The sequence below is a fragment of the Metopolophium dirhodum genome, chromosome 2, assembly GCF_019925205.1.
Source record: "Metopolophium dirhodum isolate CAU chromosome 2, ASM1992520v1, whole genome shotgun sequence".
NCBI lineage: Eukaryota > Metazoa > Arthropoda > Insecta > Hemiptera > Aphididae > Metopolophium > Metopolophium dirhodum.
The window spans coordinates 32,495,073-32,521,434 of NC_083561.1; the positions used below are offsets into that span (position 1 = coordinate 32,495,073).

A 26,362-nucleotide genomic window follows, 5' to 3' on the forward strand; every position below is an offset into this window, starting at 1 on the left:
TTATAGTTTTAGTCCTTAGAAGTAGGTACTTATTAGGTATATTGGTAGGATTAAAATATTTTTTATCAAACGTTCTTATATATTTGGCTATCGGAAAACCCGAACATTGTACGAATAATTATTGCCATCGTAAAATCGAAAGCAAGACAAAATCGATATAAGGTCCACCGGTACTCGCACCTGAGTTGTATTGTTTTTTTTTTAATTTTTTTTTTCCGTTTGTTTTTGTTTTTTTATTATTCGTCGTCGTTGCCGTTGTCGTCGTCGTTGTTGTTGGAAATGGGCGTTTTAAGCGATCAATTTACTCCGATTCCAACATCTGGACGACAACGCCGCAGCCAGGGAATCCGCCCACCCACATACACACACCCATCGCCCTTCCCTCGCCAACACACACGCGCACCCCGCCGACGCGCGACGAGACAAGGAATCGGGAAACGTACGAAATCGGTGGTCGTGAGTGTTATCTATACCAGAAAGTTTGTGTACGTTCGCATGTTACACACGTTGACACTCGGCCGACGAGCAATTTATTTCCATCGTCGGACGGTATGTGTGTGGCGGTCGCGTGGTCGGCGGGCAGAGGATGCAGGCGGCTGAAAAAAAAAAGGGAAAAACGAAAAGAGAACGAAATCTGATATTGGCCGACCGCGTACGCCGCAGAATCACCAGTATTATATATATACGATACCGTAACACCGACACTCCCACCCACCCAGCCACCCATTCAGGCACCCACACACCCATTTACTACCCATCCGTACCACAGGCCACCACCGTACGACGCCGCGTATGTACCGTGCATACCATATATTATTATTCACCGTCAAATTTATACATGCATACGCTTCCCGTCACGCGGGTGGGTGGGGCGTTATTTATTAGCCCTTGTTATTATGGTACACGACACTGGCGATAAATCAATTGATGCGTGCGACAACGCGTATTAAACATTATAATATTATTAAACTCCACGATAAGGATGATATAATCGGACTAATGTGTCAATATACAAACAATATAATAGGTGTCCGACAATAATAAAATAAAAATAATGAAGCAAAGGATGAAAGTATAAAAACAATACGGCACACCACCTGGGATACGGAGGCACGGTTGTGTCGTCTCGTAATATATCTTAGGTCTTTGCAATAATGTATTGTGTCATATCATATTACTATAACGTAATTAAACAGCAATAATAATAGGTATTCGTTTTATGCGTATTCACTAATGAACAATTAATACGAAAGTTGAGCCACTGTGTTTAATAACACTCTTTAAATTACACAGAAATATAAACGCACATCGAGAAAGCATGTTCAATATTGAAGTACGATCTATATTACTTATTTTAATAACAACTATACAATATTATATTGTAGAGAATTTTTAAATTTTTTTTTTTATGACGTACCTTATGGCATACATGATGGGTAACTTAATTTACACACTTGTCTGACTTGTAAACATCCTTTTCACGCGCAACTATACGATGCTAAAAAAAATATATTTTACATCAGTATTATTATCTATAGCTATACCTATAAGGTGCATTGTACTTCTGCCTCCTCTGACATGATGTATCCTTGTTTATCTACGTGAACTTTATATTTACGCAATTTTTCGCAATTTTCCAGAAAATGGCTGAGATCATAAGAAAAATAAAATTATTATATATTATCATATATTATGTTCTTTATTCAATCTAAAGATAGACACCTATATCATAAAACTTTTAAAGATATTTTATTCTTTCGAAAATCATTGTTCTAAAAAGATAAAATACCAACATAGTTTTGACCATGTAAGACCAATAACTTCCTTACTGCATATGCAATTTGAGACAAAATCATTAGGTTTTGTATGCTGAAAATTAGCAACAGTATTTTAATTTTTAGGATAACTTATATTTTAAAAATTATTGAAAGTGTCAATATTTTTACCCATTCAAGTAGGTATATTTGATTGCTTTAATCCATATTTATTTGATGTTGGAAATAAATCTTTTTCACATAACCTTTGTTCTTATTTTTAATAATGTACTTATAAATCTGTTTGACCTCTGTACTTATTATCTGATTGATATTCTAAGAAATTTAAGAATATTCAATACGATGAAAGTGAGTTTCTGAATATCGTTATTACAGTAATAGAATCTTTGAGTTATGTTCAGAATTTTCGAAAATAAATTTGACGATTTTTATAAATAACTAAGTTTTAAATGCTAATATTATAAGACATATATTATCATGAAACAATCTCACAACCAACCAATTAAGAGTTACGTTATTATTTTCATATCGGTTCTTATACATATTGGTATTCCAGTTTGATTATTGGGATCTTTAGTACTAAAGTGACAGTGTACGTATTAATTGAGAACGGGTTTTTTTTTTCAAAAGTAAGATACTAAAAGTCGTCAAACTTCCCAGATTACAGCTTCAATAAAATAATAATTTTAAGATATTATTAAATATGTGACCATTGGGATTCAATAATATTTTATTACTTCGAAATATTGTAGTAAGTCAGATAGCCATAGATATAGGTACATCTAAGTATATTGTAATTCTTTTTATTTTTATTTGTTAAGTTCCTCTTGATAATTTAAATTGTAATTTATAATATAATATAATATTTAAAAAATAAAAAATATATACATCCCAGTTTTCATTTATCGATAATAATATCAGTTAGTATAAATAATTACTAAATGCTGTTTAAATTATATGAATACTAATATTATATTATAAGTTTACCTAGTAGGTACCTACTATAGTTTTATGAGTTATCACTTATTGTACATACATAATATTGTATATTATATTATGATACCTTTAAAGTTTAAATCTTCAAGACATTTTTTTTAAATGCTCTGGTTTACAGCTTCTAAAAGAATCGTAATGTTAAGGTTGAAAATATTTGTCAAGTATCTACATTAATGTTGAGTTCAAAGCAATAAACTTATTACGTTATATTGTTGCACAACATGCTGTTATTATGGATTATCAACCTGTTTGATAGTTTGTGTAAAGGCTCCGTAACTCAGAAATAGTAATATACTTATACAAATACCAAAGAATAAAGAAAGTATTAATTTTTTTATTTTCTTCAACCGTTTATTTATATTTGTTTGTTATGTACAAACTTACAACATATCTACGAAATTAAAACATATTATGTTCTCTAAGTTAATACTTACATAATTATTTTCTTAACATTACATCCATCGTTTAATGTTTATAGCCAAACAATACAATAATATTAGTGTTATAGCATATTTCTATATGAAAAAAATACTTAAAAAAAATAAACCAAAATTCCAAAACATTTATAAATAGCATCATATAGTAAAATAATGTAATATTATTCAGTGTTGTATTTGATTAAAATATCTAACATAAGGGTGAAACAAATTAGGACAAAATAAGATATGAAGATTGCTGCAAGGTTTTTCAATTTTCGAAAAATAAAATGATGAATGAACATACACTAGGTATATTGACATTGTCACCCAATATATTATACTAAAAAGAGGTTACCTAATACATAATTACTGAGTAAATATTCTATTAGTATAAAATTTTTTCATACAAATATGGTTGAGTATAAAAAACATTTTTCATATACGTACATTTTTTTTTATAATGATCGCAATATAAAACGTACGTGGGATTTTTGTATATGATTATGTTAAACAGATCCAGTCGATGAAGTTAAAACAAAATTAATGTTCTGAATACGGACAATCCGGGTTTAACGGAGTTATATGGATTCACATTTTTAGACCACAATTCAATGGAAATATTATACTGATTTATATCAAATGTGAGTTTAAAGTCTGACAAACTTCAAACATTAAAATTAGGTTACCGCAGTTAATTCGAACAAAAATAAATACCGGGTTTTTATAATTCAAATTTGAATTAATATTTAATACCTATGGGATATAATATTATATAATCATCAAGATTATTAAAAATTTTTAATCTTTATTATAATATCAATTTTTGTATGACAGAATGAATAGAAATAATAACATCATTAATAAAATGATTACAAACAAAATAATAAATAAAAATTTAAATGACGAATTTATTTATTAATCTTATCAATAGTAAAATAATAACAAAAAGTGATAATTAATAACACTATACTAACCTAATATGTTTATATAAGTTGTTTGCGTTTTCTTATGATAATATTATAAAGCTTTTTTCCAATTCATAAATATTATAATAATATTTTATATTCCATTGAATTATTAACTTGAATTTAATAAACTTAAATGTAACATGTAACATACATCAAATATTTAATACTTACATCAAATACAATCACAGATCCATCACTAGAAAATAAATTCATTGTCACACTATTATTTTTTGTCTATTCTCGGCAATTACAATGAACAAATTTATTTTTCTCTTCATTCTTCACAATAGGTAAACTTTTGATATTTTACTATGAAAATTATGAAACTTTTTAAATATTAGCCTGAAATATAATGAACTAACTTTTATAGTAGGTACATAGGTTTATAGGTGAAAAAAAAACATTGAATGGTATACAAAAGCATGTACAATTATAAACTATAATTATACTGATTTTTCAAGTTAGTGGTTTCCACTGAAAAAATACATTTTTTAAAAACTGGTAATTTGATGGAAAATTGGGTCGTGCTACCATACGATTTCTGGTGTTCATTTCTGAAATTATTTCAAAACATGGTTACGTGAAATGTACAGCAATAGATACTAGGTATATGAACGACTTTTTGTGTAAAATGATCTTTGCACAATAATTTCAGAAGTTATCTATTGATAAACCATTGATAATTATTATAAAAATAAACAATAGGGGGTAATAAAGTCGAAAACGCTGTCAATGCAGTTTGCATGCGGGTTTTTCAAGTGTCTGTGAAGTTTCTTCTAGTAATATAACATAATATAACTATAATAATTAGCAGCAGTTCAATATATTTCTACACGGTGAATCCGAAAATGCATTGTATTTTTAATGATTACTATTTTTGAATTGATAAAACAATAACAAATACAAAATATTGGGACTGCATAAAAAACTGTGAAGCTCGAATTATAATTATAATTATAACGAGAACGGGTCTCAATTGGATATCAGCGAACTGGGCATGGAACCATTTGTAAGATGCTGAACAACGATACAAGAATCTTAAAATATTATTTTACGAAACAGGAACGGAACCCAAACAGCTTATAGGTTCTAACTCCTCCTCACTCCTGCTTTGTACAGGTTCTAATGATATAAAAATTAACAAAATTACTATAGATATAATATATACTATATTAGCTGTTCCAAGTGTTCCCGCGCACTTCGTTGCCCGTAAATGACAACTCTTAAAAAAAATTGATATTGTTTAACTCCTTTTGGGTGTAACTCGTTGCAGTAAGTGCAACCCCAGACACCCTGGAAAGCAATCCGACTGTGTCGGATCGCAGACAAAGTGTGAAGCATATCAAGTAAACAATCATATCAAGCAGACACACTGATGAGCGGCTACAAGTGCAACTCAGCCACTTTTGTAGGCAATGTGCGAAAATTAGTTTTGATACATGCTTGTACCTGATCTGCCCGATAACCAATAATGGCCACCAATAAAATAATAAATACTAATTTCTACTAATTATTTCTCATACAACCAATAGCAACCATTTATAAACAAAAATTTCCATCGTAAATCTCAAAGTTCCTGTTTGAACTACCGGGTCCAATTGTGAATTTAAACCATCCAGGAAACCACCCAAACACTCACAAAAAAAATCATCAAAATCGGCCCAGCCGTTCTCAATTTATGAATTACTTTACATTTTTCACATCATTTATATATATATATAGATACAATAGGTATCAGTACATAACATGTTATAATAACCTATATTTATAGCGTTATGCAGCTATTTTTCCTAGGTTTACTTTATTTTTTTTGTTAAATGGTATGTTTGCGTTTAAAATATGTATCGCGAATACGCACGCACCTTATGATTTTATATAAATATGTTAATACAATAAATTATAAACAACATGTGTATAACGCCTGTAAAATCGTATGAATAACCGTCTATCCCTAAAAGGAACCCGTGAATAATATAGGTGACGACATGATATACGTCTTACCTTAATGCACCGCTCTCGGATCGTAATCCTCGGAAAACAGGCGCTGCATATCGTTGGACTGGAAATAATGTGGCTCCTCGCGAGCATTATTATGACATATTGATTATAAACACTACCTACTTATATGGCGTATCAATGATAATACGTAAGTATAAGACTATAATATAATATCAGATAGAGTGATCAGGACGAACCGCTAACGATTAACGGCGGACGACGACGCGAAAGTGGTTTGTTCGATAATCGAGGAAAATCAGACGGTGTAGCGGTTCCGGCGGACTTAAAGAAAACTGGATCGGTGCTCATTATTTTCTATTAACACTGATTGACGACGTAAAATAACGCGGTGTCCGCACTCCCGAGTATACCGCGGTATACCCCTAACCGCAATCAATAAGTCGGCAGACTTAAAATCACGGTCGAAACGGCCGACTTTATTTATAATATTATTATACTACACTATGCGCCCACCATACACAATATTATTATGGTTAAGGACTCAGGTAGTCAGGGTACATAATCGTGGTAATCGTGGTGTTGGTTATTCTGAACCACCTGAGGCCACCTGACCAACACCATGCTGTCTGATTTCTACAATAATTGTCCATCAAACCGTTATTACTTGTTCGCGAGTGAATAAACATTGTCAAGTTGTCCTATGATATTCCTGCGAAACGAGTCTTGCGTATATATTAATTGTGAGTCTCGTCACTTTTAGTCCAACGAAACGCATCACCCATTTCCCGAGGATAACGAGCCGAAGGCGCTTCGTAGTGAAGGTAAGACGCACATAAATCACGGATGTTTGTTGTTTACAGATTCCTCGAAGCAGGAGGACACCTCTACGACCATTATTTAGAATTGATTTTAATAGCACATTATTTAGGTACTGAGTGAATATTATATAAGCTTGTAAAATCCAAATAACGATGGTAAAATAATCGAGTAGATAATCAATAAGTCCTTAAAATATATCATTAAAAATATCGAAGCTAGATGGAAAAATGCATTGACAAATCGTGTAAAGCTAAAATATTTACAACTGGTCATGATTTTGTTTTTCACAAGAACCCGGTTGGTACTTATTTGCATAAAAACATCGATATCAAAATTGTCGTTCAACAAATTTTTTCCTTCTATAAATTTAAAGACGTATATAAAGAAAAGGACTTGCTTATCTTTCTGATCACCCTTTAAAGATAATAAAACATGAACTAGATAACACTTTAAAAGTAGCATCCACTTAACATGTATAAAACGTCAAATTTGTTTAAAATGATAACAGTCAAATCATAAATTATAAAAGTGTATCTAGAACTCCAAATACATTCAACCATCATCCAAAATCACTTCAGTAAATGTCTGAAGTACACGAACACACAAACAATGCTCGACTGAAAACGATTAAAGATGAAGATTTTATTCTAACAAATGACCTATTCGATTATATTGTAATTGTCACACATCCATGTGATTCACATAAATAAATTATGTGTAATTTTCAGACATATTTAGACGATCAGTTCAACAGTTAAATACTTAATGAAATATTTTCTTAAATTATTTACTGCTGATGCTTATTGTAATGGCGCTTTAGTACTAATTGTGTTCTGTTTGCTCCAAGGTAAAAATTAAAATTCATGCGTGGTCGCTTTGGTAACAAAACGTGAAAATGTTTTTTTTTTTTTAAATACATTTTTGCAGCCAGGACTTTAGTCATTTATTTGATGCCAGTTCATCTAGGTGCAAGAGAAATATTTCCTAATATATTATAGGATTTATTATTAGAAATAGATTTTATATTAGTCAGCTATGGTGTGACGGTGTGTATACTTATTTATAGTATAATCATAATTATATAATGTTATATAGGTATATTCAATAATTGTATTCATAAAATATTATTGCAGTTATTATATTTTATTTATTTATAATATTAGTTATATAATTATTCCAAATGTATAAATAGGTAATGAAAAATACAAAAAGTTAATGTAATTCATACAATACGTTACATAGGCTTAACGTTCTTCAAGAATACAAAAATAAAGAATCTTACACAGGAAAATTGGTTCGACATATTATAATGTATTACAATTCTCGATTTAAAAGAGGTCGAATTATGATTTGATTACGATTTTAAAAATGACAAACCTAATGATGCATGAATTACGAAGCTTGTAAATTATTTGGAAAACGCATGCATAAAAAATTATGTAACATTCCACCAATGGCTAAAAGAAAAGTAATATTGGAGAGAATGACAAATAACTGTGAGCTATTCGTGCTAAATTTGGCGATTGTATACTTCGATGTATATTGCGATTTTCATTAAAAATGTATTATCTATGCCGTAGAATTCTTACATACAAGTTCTGCTGATAGTTGTGAATGTGGGATAGTTATAACTCAATAAAAAATTACATTGTACAATGGAAATATAACTAAAAGTAATGACTTTTTAAAATTTTTAGTATTATTCAATAACGTATAACAACTTTAATTTTAAATGATTAGTTTATGTATCTGTGTATTTTATGGAATGGTTTTATTTCAATTAAAAATTAATTAGCTATTTTCAGACGAATACTTCAGACATACGAATGAATTCTGTCAATAATAATGAATTTGAGATAACTACTATTAGTGTTTTACAATGTTTATTATTATTTGAATTTATAGTACATAAATGTGCTTGTATATTATTATAACGTATTTACGTACCTATATTAGATTCTGAGCAGAGCGATTAATGTATTGATTTTACTGGTTTTACAATATTAATGTGCGTTATAACTTTTTATTTTTTTGTTTGTCTGAAGACACACTTTTTATAGTAGAAAAAAATAAAAAAAATGCTCCATTCTTCAGCTTCAAGAGAAGTCCAGTATCCGATAAAAAATAGATCTGATTTATATTATTTTGAGGGGTGCACTTTTGACTGTGGTTACATTTATGCGCAGAAAAGTGATAACTAAAAAAAAATTATATTATATTATCATTATATTCATATCATTAGTATTGGATTTTGATATAAACATAAAAACACGAAATCACACTACACGGTGTAGTGTGAAACAGACTTAACGGCGATTCGTACGCAGTTACCTATAAGCCACTCTGTATATACGACATACTTTGTATAGGTACACAAAAATTAAAAATATATAAACTAGCATTTTAGTTTTGGCCTCTGGGTAGTAGATTTTTTTATAAAGGAATTTTTTTCGTTTTTAATAAAATAAACTCTAATTTCTGGAAATCTTTTTTTTATATCAATCTCATTATTTGCCCCAATCGTGTCATAAAAATCTGAAAAGCACCATGCCCCGAGACTGTGATAATTTTCCTAAATATTATTAAACTGTGTTTATTTTTTTTCTTATTCAATAATATCAATATAAATTATATAATAGATTTTTATTGATAAAAATTGACAGTTATGTGGATAGGGGGGAAATAAACACCGGGGCTCGAAAATGCTGCATACGTCTGTGGCGTTGTGTGTTGGTCGTTATTGTTATATCATGGGAATTGAACTGTACATAATTAATATGTATACATCGACAAGTTTCGTAACTTGTACAATAATTTGAATCAACTAGCTATATATTTAGTGCAAAATATATTATATTATATACACACCACACATATCAGTCAATTTGTATCAAAACTTTTACTCATTAATTTGGATGATTAATGAAGAAAATTAATCAATTATGTATATATTTATATTTGTATATGTATACAATATACATAATATTATTATATATTATAGTCTATATTACTGATATTGTTCTAATGTCAATCTTTTCAGATGGAAAATAATTTCGTTTTTTATTTAATATTTGAGCTTCATGCTTTAACTACCTAGATACTTGTATATTGAAATAGTTTTCAACATTTTGACTTCAAAAACTTTGCTCAAGCAAAACTCAACTCAAAAACTTTAAATAACAAACCATAGTAATTTATATTTTTGAATACATTTCTGCGTATATTATAATATATAATATTATAATGTTCATTCTTTAGGTTTATATTACGTTGACCTAAAACGCTGGGAGCACAAAAGTTTTTGCAAAAATATTTGAATATCCCTAGGTTTCAATATGCATTTTGGGAAACATTGAGATGTACCTACCTACTTCTGTGTGGTGAGTATAAAGCGTGGCGTTAGAGGGCGAGGAAGAGGAAAACAACAGAACAGCCTTATATTATTATTGAATACACCGAATTCGAGTACAAACACCGTACCATCATTGTTAACGATAATAACTCATCATTTGTGAACGCGCACTCTTTGATTGATGAACAAGCAACATTGTTTGAATTTCAACTAATTCAATTAACCAATTGCAACGTCGGCTAATTAAAAAAAAAATGAGGAATGCATTAGGTGTACAGTGGGAGATAGTGTGGCGATGTATCTATATTTAAAATTTTAATTGCCTCGCAGTAATATCATCTTCTTATCTTAAAACAAAACTGATTCAGTGTACTCACTCACAAATTCAAACAACTTATGCATATATTTTATGTATGATATATATACATAGCCAAAACCTGAACTCTCCTTCTTTCATTTTTTTTTTTTTGCGTTTCCTCTCCGACAAAATTATTCAACTGTAATATCTTTGCTCGTCCACGTCTCCCTTAAAGGAGCTTAAGAGGTAATGAAGTGTATGCTTTTCACAATAAAAAGTACCTTTTATTCAAATGCAGGTCACTAAAGTAGTCTACGTATAATCCAAGATGCCATCAAAAGCATTTGTTTCCAATATCAACCTCACCACCAGTCAACAGAAGTTAGGTTTTCTAATTTTTGATAATATATTGATTTACACATTATACACATTAGACACAACTGCAAGATACAATTTTTTATGATATGAAATGCTCTTTGATACATAATCTATTGAGTTATTAGTCAAGTTAAATTAATATTATTAATTTAAAAGTATGAAAGTATATCATAGAAATATCCTGCAATGTGTATACTATAAGGTTAAAATTAGTTAATATACATTTGTTACCTATTTAACTAGGCATGGATTTTTTATTTTATATTTAGTCCAATACTAAGTGTAACTTTAATAAAACAAATAAAAAATTAGTACACGACACTAAATGTAAAATCTAACATTATTGTTAATTAATATACATCTAACTAATGGAAATTAAAGGATGGTATCTTATATAATATTAGTAGGTACTCTTAAACTCTTTATTTCAGTATAACTATAGTAGATATCATTTATTCATTCATTTATTTTTTTAATTCAAAATTGAATTTTTTGATCATAAAATAATTTATAAAATTGATTATAATCACTTTTGTGATTATTTATAATTATTACCTCCAACTAGATTGATGTTCCATATAAATTCATATCGCAATAATTTTTCATCCGGTTTTGTAGTGGTTGTAATTTTTCAAATCGCCAAAACCTTGTTAATTTTTAATCAAAAAAACTTCAATTTTGAGTACTAAAACATGGATACTAATACCATCATTAAACTAGGAATACTAAGTATCTGCTAATACCACATGAGGGACTATCTTTTTCACACTTCTGAGCACATAGGCATGCTCATATAAAAATATATATAATTATATAACATAGTAATATCCATATCAAAAAATCAACATTTTGTCATGAATATGTCCTAAATTACACTGTACCTATATACATAATATACCAAACATGCAAAGAATGTAGGTAATATACCTACTATTTAATTTCAATTTTTTTTTTTTAAGATTTTTAAGCAGATAACTTATTATACTGATCTTATTACATATATGTATATATTTGTAGAGTAATATCAATGAATATTCTTTATAATCACGTGAACCTCATATCGTTATTTTTTTTTCATAAAATGTACTTATTGTATAACAAAATATAGATTGTAAATAAAAATAATTTAATAAGAAAAAATGAATATTTAACATTTATATAATTTAATGTTTGGACAAATTATAATTTGTTAACGTAAAACATGACTGATAATTTATATAAAAATGTATAATTTATTAATTTATAATATTGATAACTGACTAAAAACTAGTGATAATTACAACATATATATTTGCTAATGTAAATATAAATTGCTAATATAAATGACGCCATATTTTCTTTAACTTTCAGTTCAAAGGGGACAATATAAAATATAGTATCCAGTTCTTGTTTAATTCATACACATCATAAAATTGTTTCAAACTTAAACTCAAAAGTATTAAATTAACACTAAACATAAAAACGTATAATGTAACATATGTTAAAAGAACTTCATGTAAAGGCATAATTTAAAAAAATGAGAAAACCAGACATTCATAAATATATTGGACGTGTAATATTAAATTTCACGACATTCAATAGAAACATCAAGTACCTACTCAAAAACTTTTAAACAAAATCACTTATTTGTATATCCCATTATCCCAACAGGCAACAGTTAATTAAATTCCTCGTATTTTTTAGACCCGTAATCTTTTAGAGTATAATTAGTATAATGCGTATGTATACAAGAATAGGATTTTAAATTACTGTCGTTATTTTAGTATTCATACTGATTGATAAAGTTTTAATTTAATATTGGAGTATAGATGTAGAATTTTATCTAATTTTAATATTTTTTATATAGGTAATTGATGGTATCCAAATCAATATAATATTATAACTATTAATTAACAATTATCTATATTGTCATATAGACGTCATAATCTTCTATGCTTCACGGTTATAAACTGATTGGTGAAAATAGTACTGATTATAAGGACTAGCTAAATTGACTAATATCTTCCAAAACACTTCAAAATCTCCACAAAAATCTTAAAAGAAATGTCTAATCTACATAATATGGATTATTAAGAAACAATGAATACAATAAAATTTAAGAACTCAAAAATGTGTCCCTCCCCAATAAAATGCTTATTTAAATTTTGTTTAGCAGCGATGACTGACAAAAAATTACATAAGAAAAAAGCAAATTCGTGTCTTTGTCAAGAATTCAAGTAAATATTTAAAAATATTCTTATATTATTTCGTATGTTCGTACGTAGTTTTGGTCGTAGTTTTGGGTATGATTTTATAAGCACTACTCGTAACAAATCAGTTATCATAATTATTACTTTCTTGAAATGTGATATATTATATTATCAATGTATTTAATAAAATTGTAATTTCGTATAATTATTTACTTATTGAGATTTTTCTATCATGACTCATATTGTCTATGCTTGACAACACTGTGTGTAGATATATGATATATATCTAGGTACTTTACGAATGTTGTATGTTTGTTATATTAACATAAATAATTACCTGTCTATACTGATTGCCACCAAATTGAATATGGACGATGTACTACAAATCACGTCCATCGCTATATAGAAGTCGCAAACAAACGGGGGCAAGCCCCATTTCCCATTGACCTGAAAAAAATGGAAATACAATTAACTATGGATATTTAGTGCACACAATGGAGACAAATAACATCAAACCTATTTCCATAAACCAAGAATTGTACATAAAGCTTTATTATAAAATAATGTATACAAAAAAATATATATTTTTCTTTTTCTTTTAATTGTTAAAAAGTAAAATCACAACAACTTTAAACCCTGGTGACGCACTTAATTTTTACTAAATCAATACAGTTGTATTATAGTATTGATTATTGACCAGAGCAAACTTTACGTACACCATACCCATATATTAATTAACGAATGTGTATAATGTCTGAACTTTTCACAGAATAATTGTGTTATAAATGATAAATGATAATGTTTATAATAAAATATCGTTAGTAAAATGAAATTTTGAAAATATATGCAATATAGTATACATGAATATTATAATATGAAATACAACTAAGGATTTCGTATAATATAATATTAGATGGACATAGCATATAACATTTTAATACTTACTTGATATATTAAATATAATGTGTGATTTTATTTATTACTACCTAGGTTATATCTTAAAACATAGCTAATATAAGGACCTAGGCACCAAAAATTTAAAGTGAAGTATTTTAAAAAGAATAAAACTGTATCCACAGCACAGTATCAAGTACTGCTATACCTATTGATAGATATTATATGTATAAAATTAGAGTAAATTTAATATGAAGTGAATTTATATCATATTGATTCCACACATTTATGTTAGATAGTAAATGTTGATGGTAAAATTATAAAAAAGAATGTAGGTGAACGGACATCCTTTAAAAATAAGAAAAATATACAATTCTTTAAAATTAGTCTCAAATTAAGGCATGATTGTTAAATTAAATTAAATTATTTATTTGAGATTAAAGATTATCACATTAGGTTTTTAAATTCAAACGACGATTCTTGTCAGGCCTGAATTAATTAGCTATAATTTAGTTGTTTATGCTTTGAATAAAAAATACTGGCTATATAAATAGCATTATTAAAATGTGTACAATTCAGTTAACATTTTTCATCTTTAATATTTTTAAATGTTTTATATAATAATACCTACTTAAAAATGTAGGTGCAGGTGCGGGCGTGACAAAAAAAATCTTTAGATACATTTCGTTTAAAATGAGTTGCTTTTGCTCTAAATTAAAAATATGATTTAATTTACTTTAAAATATTAAATAATACTAATAATAATTATTAAATATTACAATTTTACATTCACAGTGCATATAGGTATTTGGTTGATTTAACGTAACTTACTAATCTTTTTATAAATCTGAAAAACAATTTCAAAAGAGTCATTTTCATAATAATTAAAATTGGTTTAAAAATTATTCATTAAATACAAATCTAATACTCTGTTAAACCTGTGATAATCCTTATTTTCCACCACTAAAGTTTAACAGAAACAATATCGAACGTTTTCGTCGTAAGCCCGACATTGTCTATGTTGTTTCAATTCGAACCAAACATTTAATTATACCACAGATCTGTGATCTTTATACAAATAAAAGGTCCTATGCCGGAAGCAATGTAATTAAATACACATCATGTATCATATTATTATAGTAAATGATGATGTGAGTATAAATTAGAACTATCAAAAATATCACAGAAAATACTAAGGACATTTTTAAAAAGTTCAGACTTTAATATATGATAATTTCCACTAAACCAATAAATCGTAAAATAATTAAATGATTTAGGTAGGTACTTCAACAGTTTAACATTTAGATACAAATCAAACTGAAAACGACTATTTTGTCATATATTATTATTAATGTTATAAATAAAACGTCAAGATAGTCTCAACTTCTTGAGTAAGTAATTAATTGCGATATAACTAGGTTTGACTTGTATAGTTGTTCACATTTCACATTGAAGTAAATTTGATAAGTTTATACATGTTAAATCAATAGGTATATCATTCAAACTTAATTTATACTATGAGAAAATTATGTGTCTTTGAAGTAAGAGTGGATCGTTAATCAACAATATTATAGTATGCTTTTAAATATTTAAAACTGTATTGTATGTACCTAATCATATATTAAATACTTATACAGTTACATACATTTATATTGAAAAAAAAATACATTTTGAAATGATTAGTCATTATTAGAAGAAAAATAAACATATTAATAAAGTCAAGTCACTTTGATTTTAAATCTAAAAGAATTTTTGAACTTCTCTTATCTATTTATTGAATTTGTATAATTTTAGGGGTGGATATTTTGACAAAATAACTCTTCTCTGGTTTCAACGTATTTTATTTTACTTAGGTACCTATATTACACATTTAAATGCACGAAACCCTTAAATAATTTATATTTAAACAGTGAATAAATATAAATTTAATTAAATTATTTTTATCTTGTTTATAAATTACACATCATACCTCTAACATTCTAACCATATTTTAATCGTTTGTTCAATAAATTCAAAAAAAAAACAAATAATATTTTTTACGTTGTTATAAAGTCATCAACGTTATACCGTTATGGTATTCTATCCTGCACAACTTATTAGGTACCTACTCTTATAATAGGTGGATCCTATTATTATTACTATTGCACTTGAGCAATTAATACAAATAAGTATCCAAGGTTGTAATTTTTAGAAAACATAAATAGATGTTTTGTAAACACATTCTCTAAAGAGTTTGGCTTGTTCTCAGAAGTTATTTTTTTTTTATTAAATTCAGAACAATAATCGTAATCTTTCACACTTCTTCAAAAATGATGTTCATCTCTCATATGTTGTTTAAGAATTTACAAAAAGTTTAAACGATCGACAACGAAACTCGGTGCTATGATAAGTAAATTTATCCAACAAATACATATCTACTCCATGATATTGTAATATATTGTAGTATTATGTGGATATAGATAATATTATAAAAGGAACTGTTGTTTCAAACAAAATATGAAATAAAATTAGATTTTCAACAACATGACACGGCCACCGCCCCGGGCTCTACAATGTAGAAATAATGCTTTTGTAATACGCGTAAGAAGGAGTTGGAAACGACCGTGTATCGTACAGAATAATTCAGTTTTGCACTTTCAAAGAGACTGGAATTATGTTAGATTTCTCTGTAGTATACGCCTTGCGACTATGCGTTTTTTTTTCTTCAAGAATGAAAACTTGCATGGCACGAATGCGGACGCGGCGCTCAAACGTTCACGGATTTTAATATGGGGGCTTCTGTTCACCTTTGTCGAGCTCCGGGGAGTGATACAATATTATATTAAATTTATGAATAGTCTTACGTCGGCGTTGTGTGCTGCTGTATTGTAGTATAGCGACTGCCGCTGAAACGGAGGAGAAACGATCGGTTCGATATATAAAAACTAAATAAATATATATCATAATACATACAGAAAATTGATGACCGATAACATATTTTAATGCGATCGAAATATATTATATGTATTGTATAGGTACCAAACATAATATAATATAATATGGGTTCTCCGACGACTGCAGAACCGCGAGGGTCCGATCCCGCGCGCAGTGACTTCTACAACACACAATAATATCGCTGTAGTATGCAAAACGTACGGAATACGCGTATTCCTTTACGATACTGTATTATTTATTATGTCTAACGTATGCAATTTATATCCAAATGTCTTATTCTCCTTTCTGAATTTGACTTTTAACGTTTATTCGCCACGTGTGTGTGTAACCATTTTTTTTTCTTATACATATCATATTATGTATTATGTATAATGTATATCGTACAAAAGTAAATTTGGTATTTATTACTATCCAGTCTGCATTTTATTTATTTTTTATCACCTACCTATTTAATATACCTACGTTCGGAATTTACATTTACAATATATGCGTATATCAATTCCATGTTCGTATCGAATTCATAACTTCGATATTTTATATTCTAAGATGCGCATACGTAATGAGAGGATGACACAAGCTGAAATACAGAAATCGGGAGGAAAAGTATTAACGATTTTAATTTTTTAATACCTACCAAGTTCAAATTATTTATATGTAATTATCATCTATTAAATACTATTGCAATAGATACGATACGTGCATATGGTTTAACAACAGGATTTTCGAAAATATATGAACATTTTATGGGTTTAACAATGATTAGGTATATAAGCATTTCATTGAATACCTATTACCTACAGTGTTTGAGTTTAAAAATTTTTCTGAGGAGGGGGTACTAAAAAATAATATAAGGGTTCCAAAGGTATTTTTTTTTATTATTAAAAACAAGTATTTACTGTATTTATTTTAAATAGAGTGAAACCTTCAAACACCGGTCAGCGGTCACGCTAAAATGTTGTCCGTTATTCGTAGATAATCGATATTCACAGGATTCAGATTGTAGAAAGTTTGTAGTTGGTTCCTAAAAAAACGTCCACTATTAGGAGATATCTGCTATTGAGAGGTGTCCATTAGGGGGGGTTTCACTGTATATTATATATATTGATGTCTGCCACTGCATTCTGTTAACCTGCCACTGCATCCCTTTATAAGTTATAAACTTATAACTAACCAAAAAATAATAGTTGTATTTTATTATTTTATTTCTTATATAGGTGTAAGTACCTAAATTACAATAGATAAGTCAATATTAATAAATTGTCTATACAAAAATATTTTACCTTAATGTTCGTTTGCAATTATGAACTATTTGATTTACGTTAAATGTGTAATATGAATAGAATGAATGAATAGTTTTGTGTGAAAAAATTTATAATAATAATTCATATAATATAATTTATTAATTAGGTACCTATTGATTATTAATTTGATATTTTCGATTTCATTGAAGTACGTGGGGCTACATCCACTGTCGTGTTTTCTATGAAACAGTAAAACACGAGTACTTACATTTTTAACATATAAATATGAAACAGTCTTTCTTTTTTAACATCACAACATGTTATGCATACAAATAAAAATGCTAGTTTCAATTAAGTTATAACAGAAAAGGAAAGCTATATTCAAATTTATAGAATAGTTTATAGTTATTAGTTCAAAATAACATTAACTTCATATAAAGTTTATTACTTTTTATTATTTATTTAATTACTATTGACTAGATTGTAAGTATTGATGTAGTAAAGGTTTATCCCTATAAAATATCATAACTAATATTTACGAATAACGGTTTAGTAAAAATGTTTGTAGAAATAATTAAATACAACTATAACGATGACTAAGAATAACCTCGACAAAATGAATTATAATAGAATACATTATTTACCATTAACACAACATAGCTTCCACATTTATAAATAAGGTCAAATAATTGTTGAACATTTTAAACAACGATACAGTATATTATGTTATCAATACTTAAACAGGCAGTTCAATTTTGCACTTATAGCCGTATTAAAATAATCGTTTTATATAAGTAACATAGATTGAAATTGAATATAAAAATTTCCAAATAAAAAATCCACACAACTTTTCTATAAATATATACTATTTTGTTATAGTTCAGTGACTGATTGTTTTTTCATATATGTTGGAGTGTTAGACGATTGAATGAAGTATAATAATATTATAAATTTGTATTTACATTATATTCCAGCGACCCAACATGGAAGCACTAATTAGTATAAAAAAAAGAGCGCATTAAAATGCACACATCAGGCAATACAACACGCGACAATTTGTCAGGTGTAACGACAGAATTCAACAACACGATTCACGAAAAAAATTTCTTGAGAAAGCCTAGCAAAATAAATGTTTAACTAAATAATGAAGTTTGAAAATACAATCATCTATTTGGAAATTTCACGTCTTTTTCAAATAATTTTGAACAATACCAATAGAGTTATAGCCAATTTAACTAGATATTTGTAGCGTATTTTCTAAATTTTATTAGATAATATTCCCTGCGACCCGCATTATAAAAATAGCGGATCTAGAAGTCACCCATGAGTAGGGGGAGGGGGCGAATCATCAAAAATAAAATTACCTTTTTTAGCGTTATATTATAATAAAAAATAATGCTACATTTTCCTTGAGTAACATAAAAAAGGTAAATTAGAGGTCCAACCCTGGGAGGTGCTCAAACAGTGATTCTGAGATTTACGATGGAAATGTTTGTTTGTAAATTGTTGCTATTGGTTTTAATAATTATTGTTACTATCAAAGCGATACGCCTGTTTGCGCAGTGGCAAACAATTTTCAAGGGTTTTCTTATTTTGTTGTAATTAAAAAACGTATGACTGTAGATACTTGAAAATTTCACTGAATGTTTATATTAACATTTTCAATACACGATAAAATTTTGAAAATAATTTGATTCTTTTTGAGCTGTTTACGGACATTGTCAGTTTTCAATTTTTTAGTTTTTTTTTTCTATAAAAATATTAATAACATTTTATTTGTTGGGTAAAAAAGCGTGAAAATTTAATGCAAGGCTTCTGATATATCGTTCTAATAGCAGTTGAAAAATATTAAAAATACATATGCACAATTTTTTTTTATAAGCATTTAAAATTCAAATTTTGACAAAATTTATCAAATTTATTATTTAATAATTATTTTGTAGTTAAAAATTTATAAAATGTTCAACTTTTATAGCTAAGGATTGAAAATTGAAAACAAGGCTCCACGTAAATAGGTTATATATAAATTATTTTATTCATAATAATATCATCAAATATACTTGGTAATATCATAGGCTGACTGACCGTTTTGCTCAGAACCGTTTTTCTTATACAATGATATTATATCATTGAATTCAAATTTAACACCATCCATTACAGTAACTCACTTGTAACCTACTGTACAACAGAGTGACATCCACTTACCCGCCTTTTTTAAATTTTTTTTTTTTAATAATTAGCGTTTTATTTACAAGAAGTTAGGAGGAGTGATTTTATGGGGATATTATATAATATATACAATTTATATAATATTATAATAATTATAATTTTATATGTTATTATGTTCCGATATAAATAATACTCAACAGCCAAATTGAAATCAAAATTAAAACCTGAAATATAATACAATTTTAACAGCATATTATATAAAATCACCTTGCCTCTGGTACCTACTTTATAGAGTTCGAACATATCCCGTAAAAGTTGAAACACAATGCCATTGTAGGTACATTGTACGAACAGTATAATATCTAATAACACACATTACACACATAATATACACTCATGTTTACAGCTGTAATACAGCAGTAATGTTTTGAATTATAATCTTATATTAATCATACGACTAAAGCAGTATAATATGAAGACATGCATGTGTCAAATACTATTGATGTACCTACTTTATTGTTAATACATAATAATATATGATACCACAGTTCCACGGGGAACAAAATACAATGCATACAATATTAGGTATTAAATATGCCGTACACATTTTACCGTGAAAGATATATTTCGACGTAAATATTTTAATTTTGTATTAATTAGTGTTATTAAAAACTTATAATTTTATAGTATAAATAATATTGTACTTATTACGATATTATAAGATTTTAGATATTCATTCGCTAGTTTGATTATAGCTGCTTGTAATTTTCACTTTCAAAATTATATTATACGCATCAAGGTGGTATAATAATTAAATTAGTATAATAATTACATTTTTAATTTTGTAGATTTAATTTTTTTAATTAGGTACCTACTAGGCCAGTCAAATTAGGTTTGAATTCGAAATTAATTAGTGGAAAGCTGGAAATTGTTTTAAATTGCTTAATCATAGGTCTGATATTTTGGAAAATATATTTTTCCCCCACATCCAAGGTTCATTTTGAAAAAACAGCTCTAAAATCAGATATTTTTTTAGTTTTTCGATAATAACCCAAAAACTGTAAGTTTTATCAAAAAACTTAATCCAGTCTAAAATATATAACGCTAAATGCTCCACAAAATTAAGTTAAAAAATAATGAGCTCGGTTCAAAACTAAGGTTGATAATCGATGTTGAAGCGGTTTTTTAGTATTTTAAGTTCGTCAAACAAACGACAAAAATTCATATCACTCAATTTGTAGAATTTCTAATTTAGCATCTAACAGTATTAAATTCAATAGTTTTGACAAAGTATCGAGGTAAAAAAATATATTTCAAAATTAGACACTCATCATACGTTTTTATACGTAATTATACGTATCAAATACGTTTTTAACAAATTTGTATATAATTTTTCGTGAAATACCAACATCATTTATACATACTATAGTAAATATAGTTAAAATACGTGAAAATTATGCTTCACGTATCGTCATTAATAAAATAATAATAAGGAGTTGAAATTTTGAATAAATGTTAATTATCTTTAAACTATATTATAATATCTTACATCGCACGAATATTCGCAAATTTTAAATGGTGAAGTAATGGAATTTACATGATTTATAACCGGTGTAACTACCCTAAACAGCGCTATACTTATATGGTATATATTTTGTGAGAATGTTCCTATAGTAATGTGATTTATTTTGGAATTATTATACACAATAGTACAATAACTTACACATTTCCATAAGATCTTAGTCTACGTACATAATTACAATTATTCATAAACATATTGTCATGTATTGATTATAAGAATTGTACGGATATATATTATAGTCTTCCTAAATATGTTTAAGTTATATACTTATATGTGATGTATTATTATTTACTGAAGAAACATAATTATAACTGTAATTAGTAATTACAAAACAACAACACATTTTTACGTACAATAATGACGATTAAAATCAATTCCTAGTTAACTAAAAGCTAAGTCAACTCCGTACCAATATTTCCGTTACAGGGTGCCATGCATGCGTTATCTCCGTCTTATACAAATGCATAACATAGACATTTGTAACTTGTAATTATTCATTTTTAACTTTGTTATGTTTAAATAGTTTAATTTAAGAGTGAATTGACCTATTACCAAATTTTGAAGTAAGAAGTGTGAAATCTAGCGAATCTAGTGGACGACATAGGTTTTTATTTATATTTCAATTTTAAAGCTAGTTGTGAACACTTTAAAATTTAAAATTCTATGTTATGCGTTTGTAAGACGGAGATAACGCATTAGGGCGTATGGCATCCTCTTAATGCTAAATTTTCAACTAATAACTCACGGAATTTGTATATTAAAATTACATATTTTACTGGATAGAAAATTGATTGGAATACATTTTTGAATACTCTAGAGATTTCAAAATAATTGTAAAACATCAAAACTTAATTATGGCTGATCATCATTCGAGACTTATTAGTTATTAATATGAAGGAATTTTGTTGATATTTAATTTACCTACACCATTGTTATAAGTAACACAATAGAGAGAAACAATAACGATCGATCGTTATTGTTTTAAACTAAAATAAAGTCCTCACTCCTGCAGAGCGCTTTCATACCTGACTCTAAAGTGGGCCATATCTGATATGAAATTAGCATAAAATTGTCAGTGATTAGAATTTAGAAATTTTTTTTATTTTACTATTATTTAAGAATAACATATTCTATATTCTTTCATATTTTATATTTTCTTATTATGTTTGATTTTCTAAACCAAGTTTTTTTTAATTGTTTTTATGTTATTAATGACATTATATAACTATTCTAATTTTTTCAGATTTATTGATCAAGTTAAAACATACAATTTTTCTCCTTGTCGATGATTTTTTTAGTAAATTGAAAAATACTTGGTGTGTAAAGTTTTTTATAGGCAAACATGTATCGATTATTTAAAGTATTTTCCGTGTCACATTTTTCAAATTCAACTTTAATTTAAAGTGTCTATACACTGATATATTTGTCTTAATAATATACTACTCTCAATACAGTTATTTATCATGTTGCTCAATTAGTTATACAACTGTTGATTATTTACTTTAAATAATAAATTAGGTTCATATTATGTTCTAAAATTGTTAATACCTGGTACATCAAGGTTTTATATAATTATATAAATAGTATAATATACCTACATACATATCCAACGACCCAGTGGCAGGGTCGCGCTAAGTATCAAAAGAAAAGTGCGACTTAAAATACACATATAGGCGAAAAACACGTGAAAACTGCCGGACCACAATTACAAAAAGCAAAACGATTCACGAAAAAATTTCTTAAGAAAGCATAGCAAATTCGTAGTTAAATAATGAAGTTTGAAAATGCAATAATCTAATTAGAAACTTTGAGTAGAAGTGCACGGTGTAGTTTTAAAATAATTTTGAAGAATATCAACAGAGTTTTTAGCCAATTTAACTAGAAATTATTGTAGCGTATTTTCAACATTTTATTAGATAATATTCTCCGCGGGCCGCATTAAAATGCACATCCAACACCTATGGCAACCAATAAAAAAAAAAAAAACTATAATACTAATTTCTACTATTATTATTATAATATGCAAAAAAAAAAGAAAAAAACATCATTCTAATTTGAAAATATGCTGCAATATTAAGTATGACGTGTTAAAGTGTTTTAAATTTTAAGATAATAGGTAAGTAACACTTATACAGAGTTATACATAATATTATAATAACATAATTATTAAAAGTTTTATGGCACAGTTCAACAGTTTATGTGTTTATTAATTATTGCTCATACATATTTTACAAAAAAAATAACCGGGGTTGGCAATAATGCATAGAAATATTGACATCGACTTTTTATACGTAAAAAAAAAATCAATTTTCGATTGCAGATTAGTATTCCACATAGCTTATAGGTAGTGTGTCACAACCCTGAAATCGATTCTGAAAGTTTGGCCATTTACAATTTAAGGAAAGCGAAAAGGAGGGATATAGAAAAATGTCTGCAGGGGTAGGTACTACAGCATAATGTTGTTTCAAATAAAAAACAATATATTATTATATTGTTGAAATTGGTTTTGAATTAGATCGTTTCAAAATATATAAAGCACAAACATTTATCAAGAATGTAGATTTGTTTATTCATTCTCCGAAGTCGTATGGTAATTAATAATAATTTATTTTTACAATTTACAAATATATTCATGTTGATATAATTTTGTGAAACACAATAATATAATTACTTTATAATTCTTAACTTATAAAAGAATATTTTACTGTTAATATTACTGTATCCTTAAAATAATGAATTTTTGTTTTATCAAACACGATAACCTAATACGATAATATGCTACTAATTTCCACAACAATTTAACAATACGTGAAGAAACATTTCAACTAGGACCATGTATACGAAATCATTGAAACATGATTATAAAAATGTTCAATCTAAGATGTTTAATTACTAGCTATTACCTATACTTTATACTAAATTCTAAAACGCACCCAAATATGTGTTAGGTATACCTACCCACTTAGGTCCCTAGTTTTAATGAATTCTTTACATGACATATTAACAATTATTAATAACTTCTGTTTAAAATATTATAATATTACACTATTTTTTTGTTGCCGACAATGTTTTAAAGGGGTTTGACATAATCTCAAATTTGACACAATCTAACACAAGATTCCTCATTCAAGATTCCTACCTTTAACAAAAAAAAAAGTTTACTGGAAAGTCAAACAAATATTTTATGATTGAAGTTAATGTTGTTTTTTTTTTTATTGAACTTAAAAAAACATCAACAGCAAAGGTTATTAGTTTTTGTGTTAAATACATAATAAGTGATTTCTGGTCCTAAAATTGTACAATTAATATTATGTTTTTAATTATATGTAATTTCTACTAACATTAATATTTTAATTATCATCAACAAAAGGTTTAAATTTTATTATATGTCGGTCTTCCTTAGGACATTTTAAATTTACAATTTTTTTTTTTGTTGAAAGTTGAATCCAAGTCAAATAATAATAAAATATAATATTGATATATCATATCCTCAAAAATATTACCCACTATAATTTTTGTAATAGATGATTTTACTCTTAAGATTTCCGAAAAATTTTATTTTGATGAAAGCGTTTTATTGATGTTACATTGTTACGCGTAGGTTTGAAAGAGAAAACAAATATTATGCCGAGATCCTCTTAAATAAGAAAAATAAATATATACTCTTATGTTTTACTTAGGTAATACTATATTAAATGGATATTGTTACGGCGAAATGTCGAAATGGTGAGACATTTGCCATATATTTCTAGACCTCAGATCTATACATAATTTATTTTATCTTATCATATTAATTGAATCATAAAAGTGTATACAGTTTACAGATTTTGGGATTACCAGTAGAACAATTATTTTGGTATACGACATCACAACTAAAGATTTTAATGTAAATGAGGAATACACAGACAATACAGGCCATGCAAATATAGTAGACTTATTTTAAGAAGCAGAATATACAGACTATATTTTACCAAAGAATCAGATGTGCTGCAAATTCTTTAAATTGTAAGAAGTAAGATCTAACATTTTATTCGTGTATTTAAATTGGAAGACTTATTTTATACTTTCAGAATATAGAAGAAGAATTAGCTTTCGTAAAAAGCAAATCTTCACTATTATGGAGCATAAAACAGCAAAGTAGATCTACGTTTACTAAGACTAATAATTTATGGAACAAACAAAAACGCTCTACTCGAGGTGCAAACAGTAATCACTAATCACTAATCAAGAATTGAATATTTGTTGAGAAAAAGGCATGTTGACATCAGAAATAATATACAAATTATTGTGTATATTAATAATTTAATGTTATCGAAACTAGCATTGAAACATATTTTTGAAAAGAACAAACTTACGTTTTTAGTTATTGCTGCTTTGTCTCATCTCTAT

The 26,362-nt window shown here is 27.3% G+C and overlaps 1 protein-coding gene across 1 annotated transcript in view; it reads right to left on the minus strand.

Annotated features, from left to right (window-relative positions):
• LOC132939051 (dopamine D2-like receptor) overlaps window positions 1–26,362 on the minus strand; it is a 295,469-nt gene that overhangs the window by 147,174 nt on the left and 121,933 nt on the right. The window contains exon 2 of the mRNA XM_061006057.1: window positions 13,491–13,600. Coding sequence (XP_060862040.1) covers window positions 13,491–13,600 — 110 coding nt within the window. The remainder of the gene's footprint in view (window positions 1–13,490; window positions 13,601–26,362) is intronic.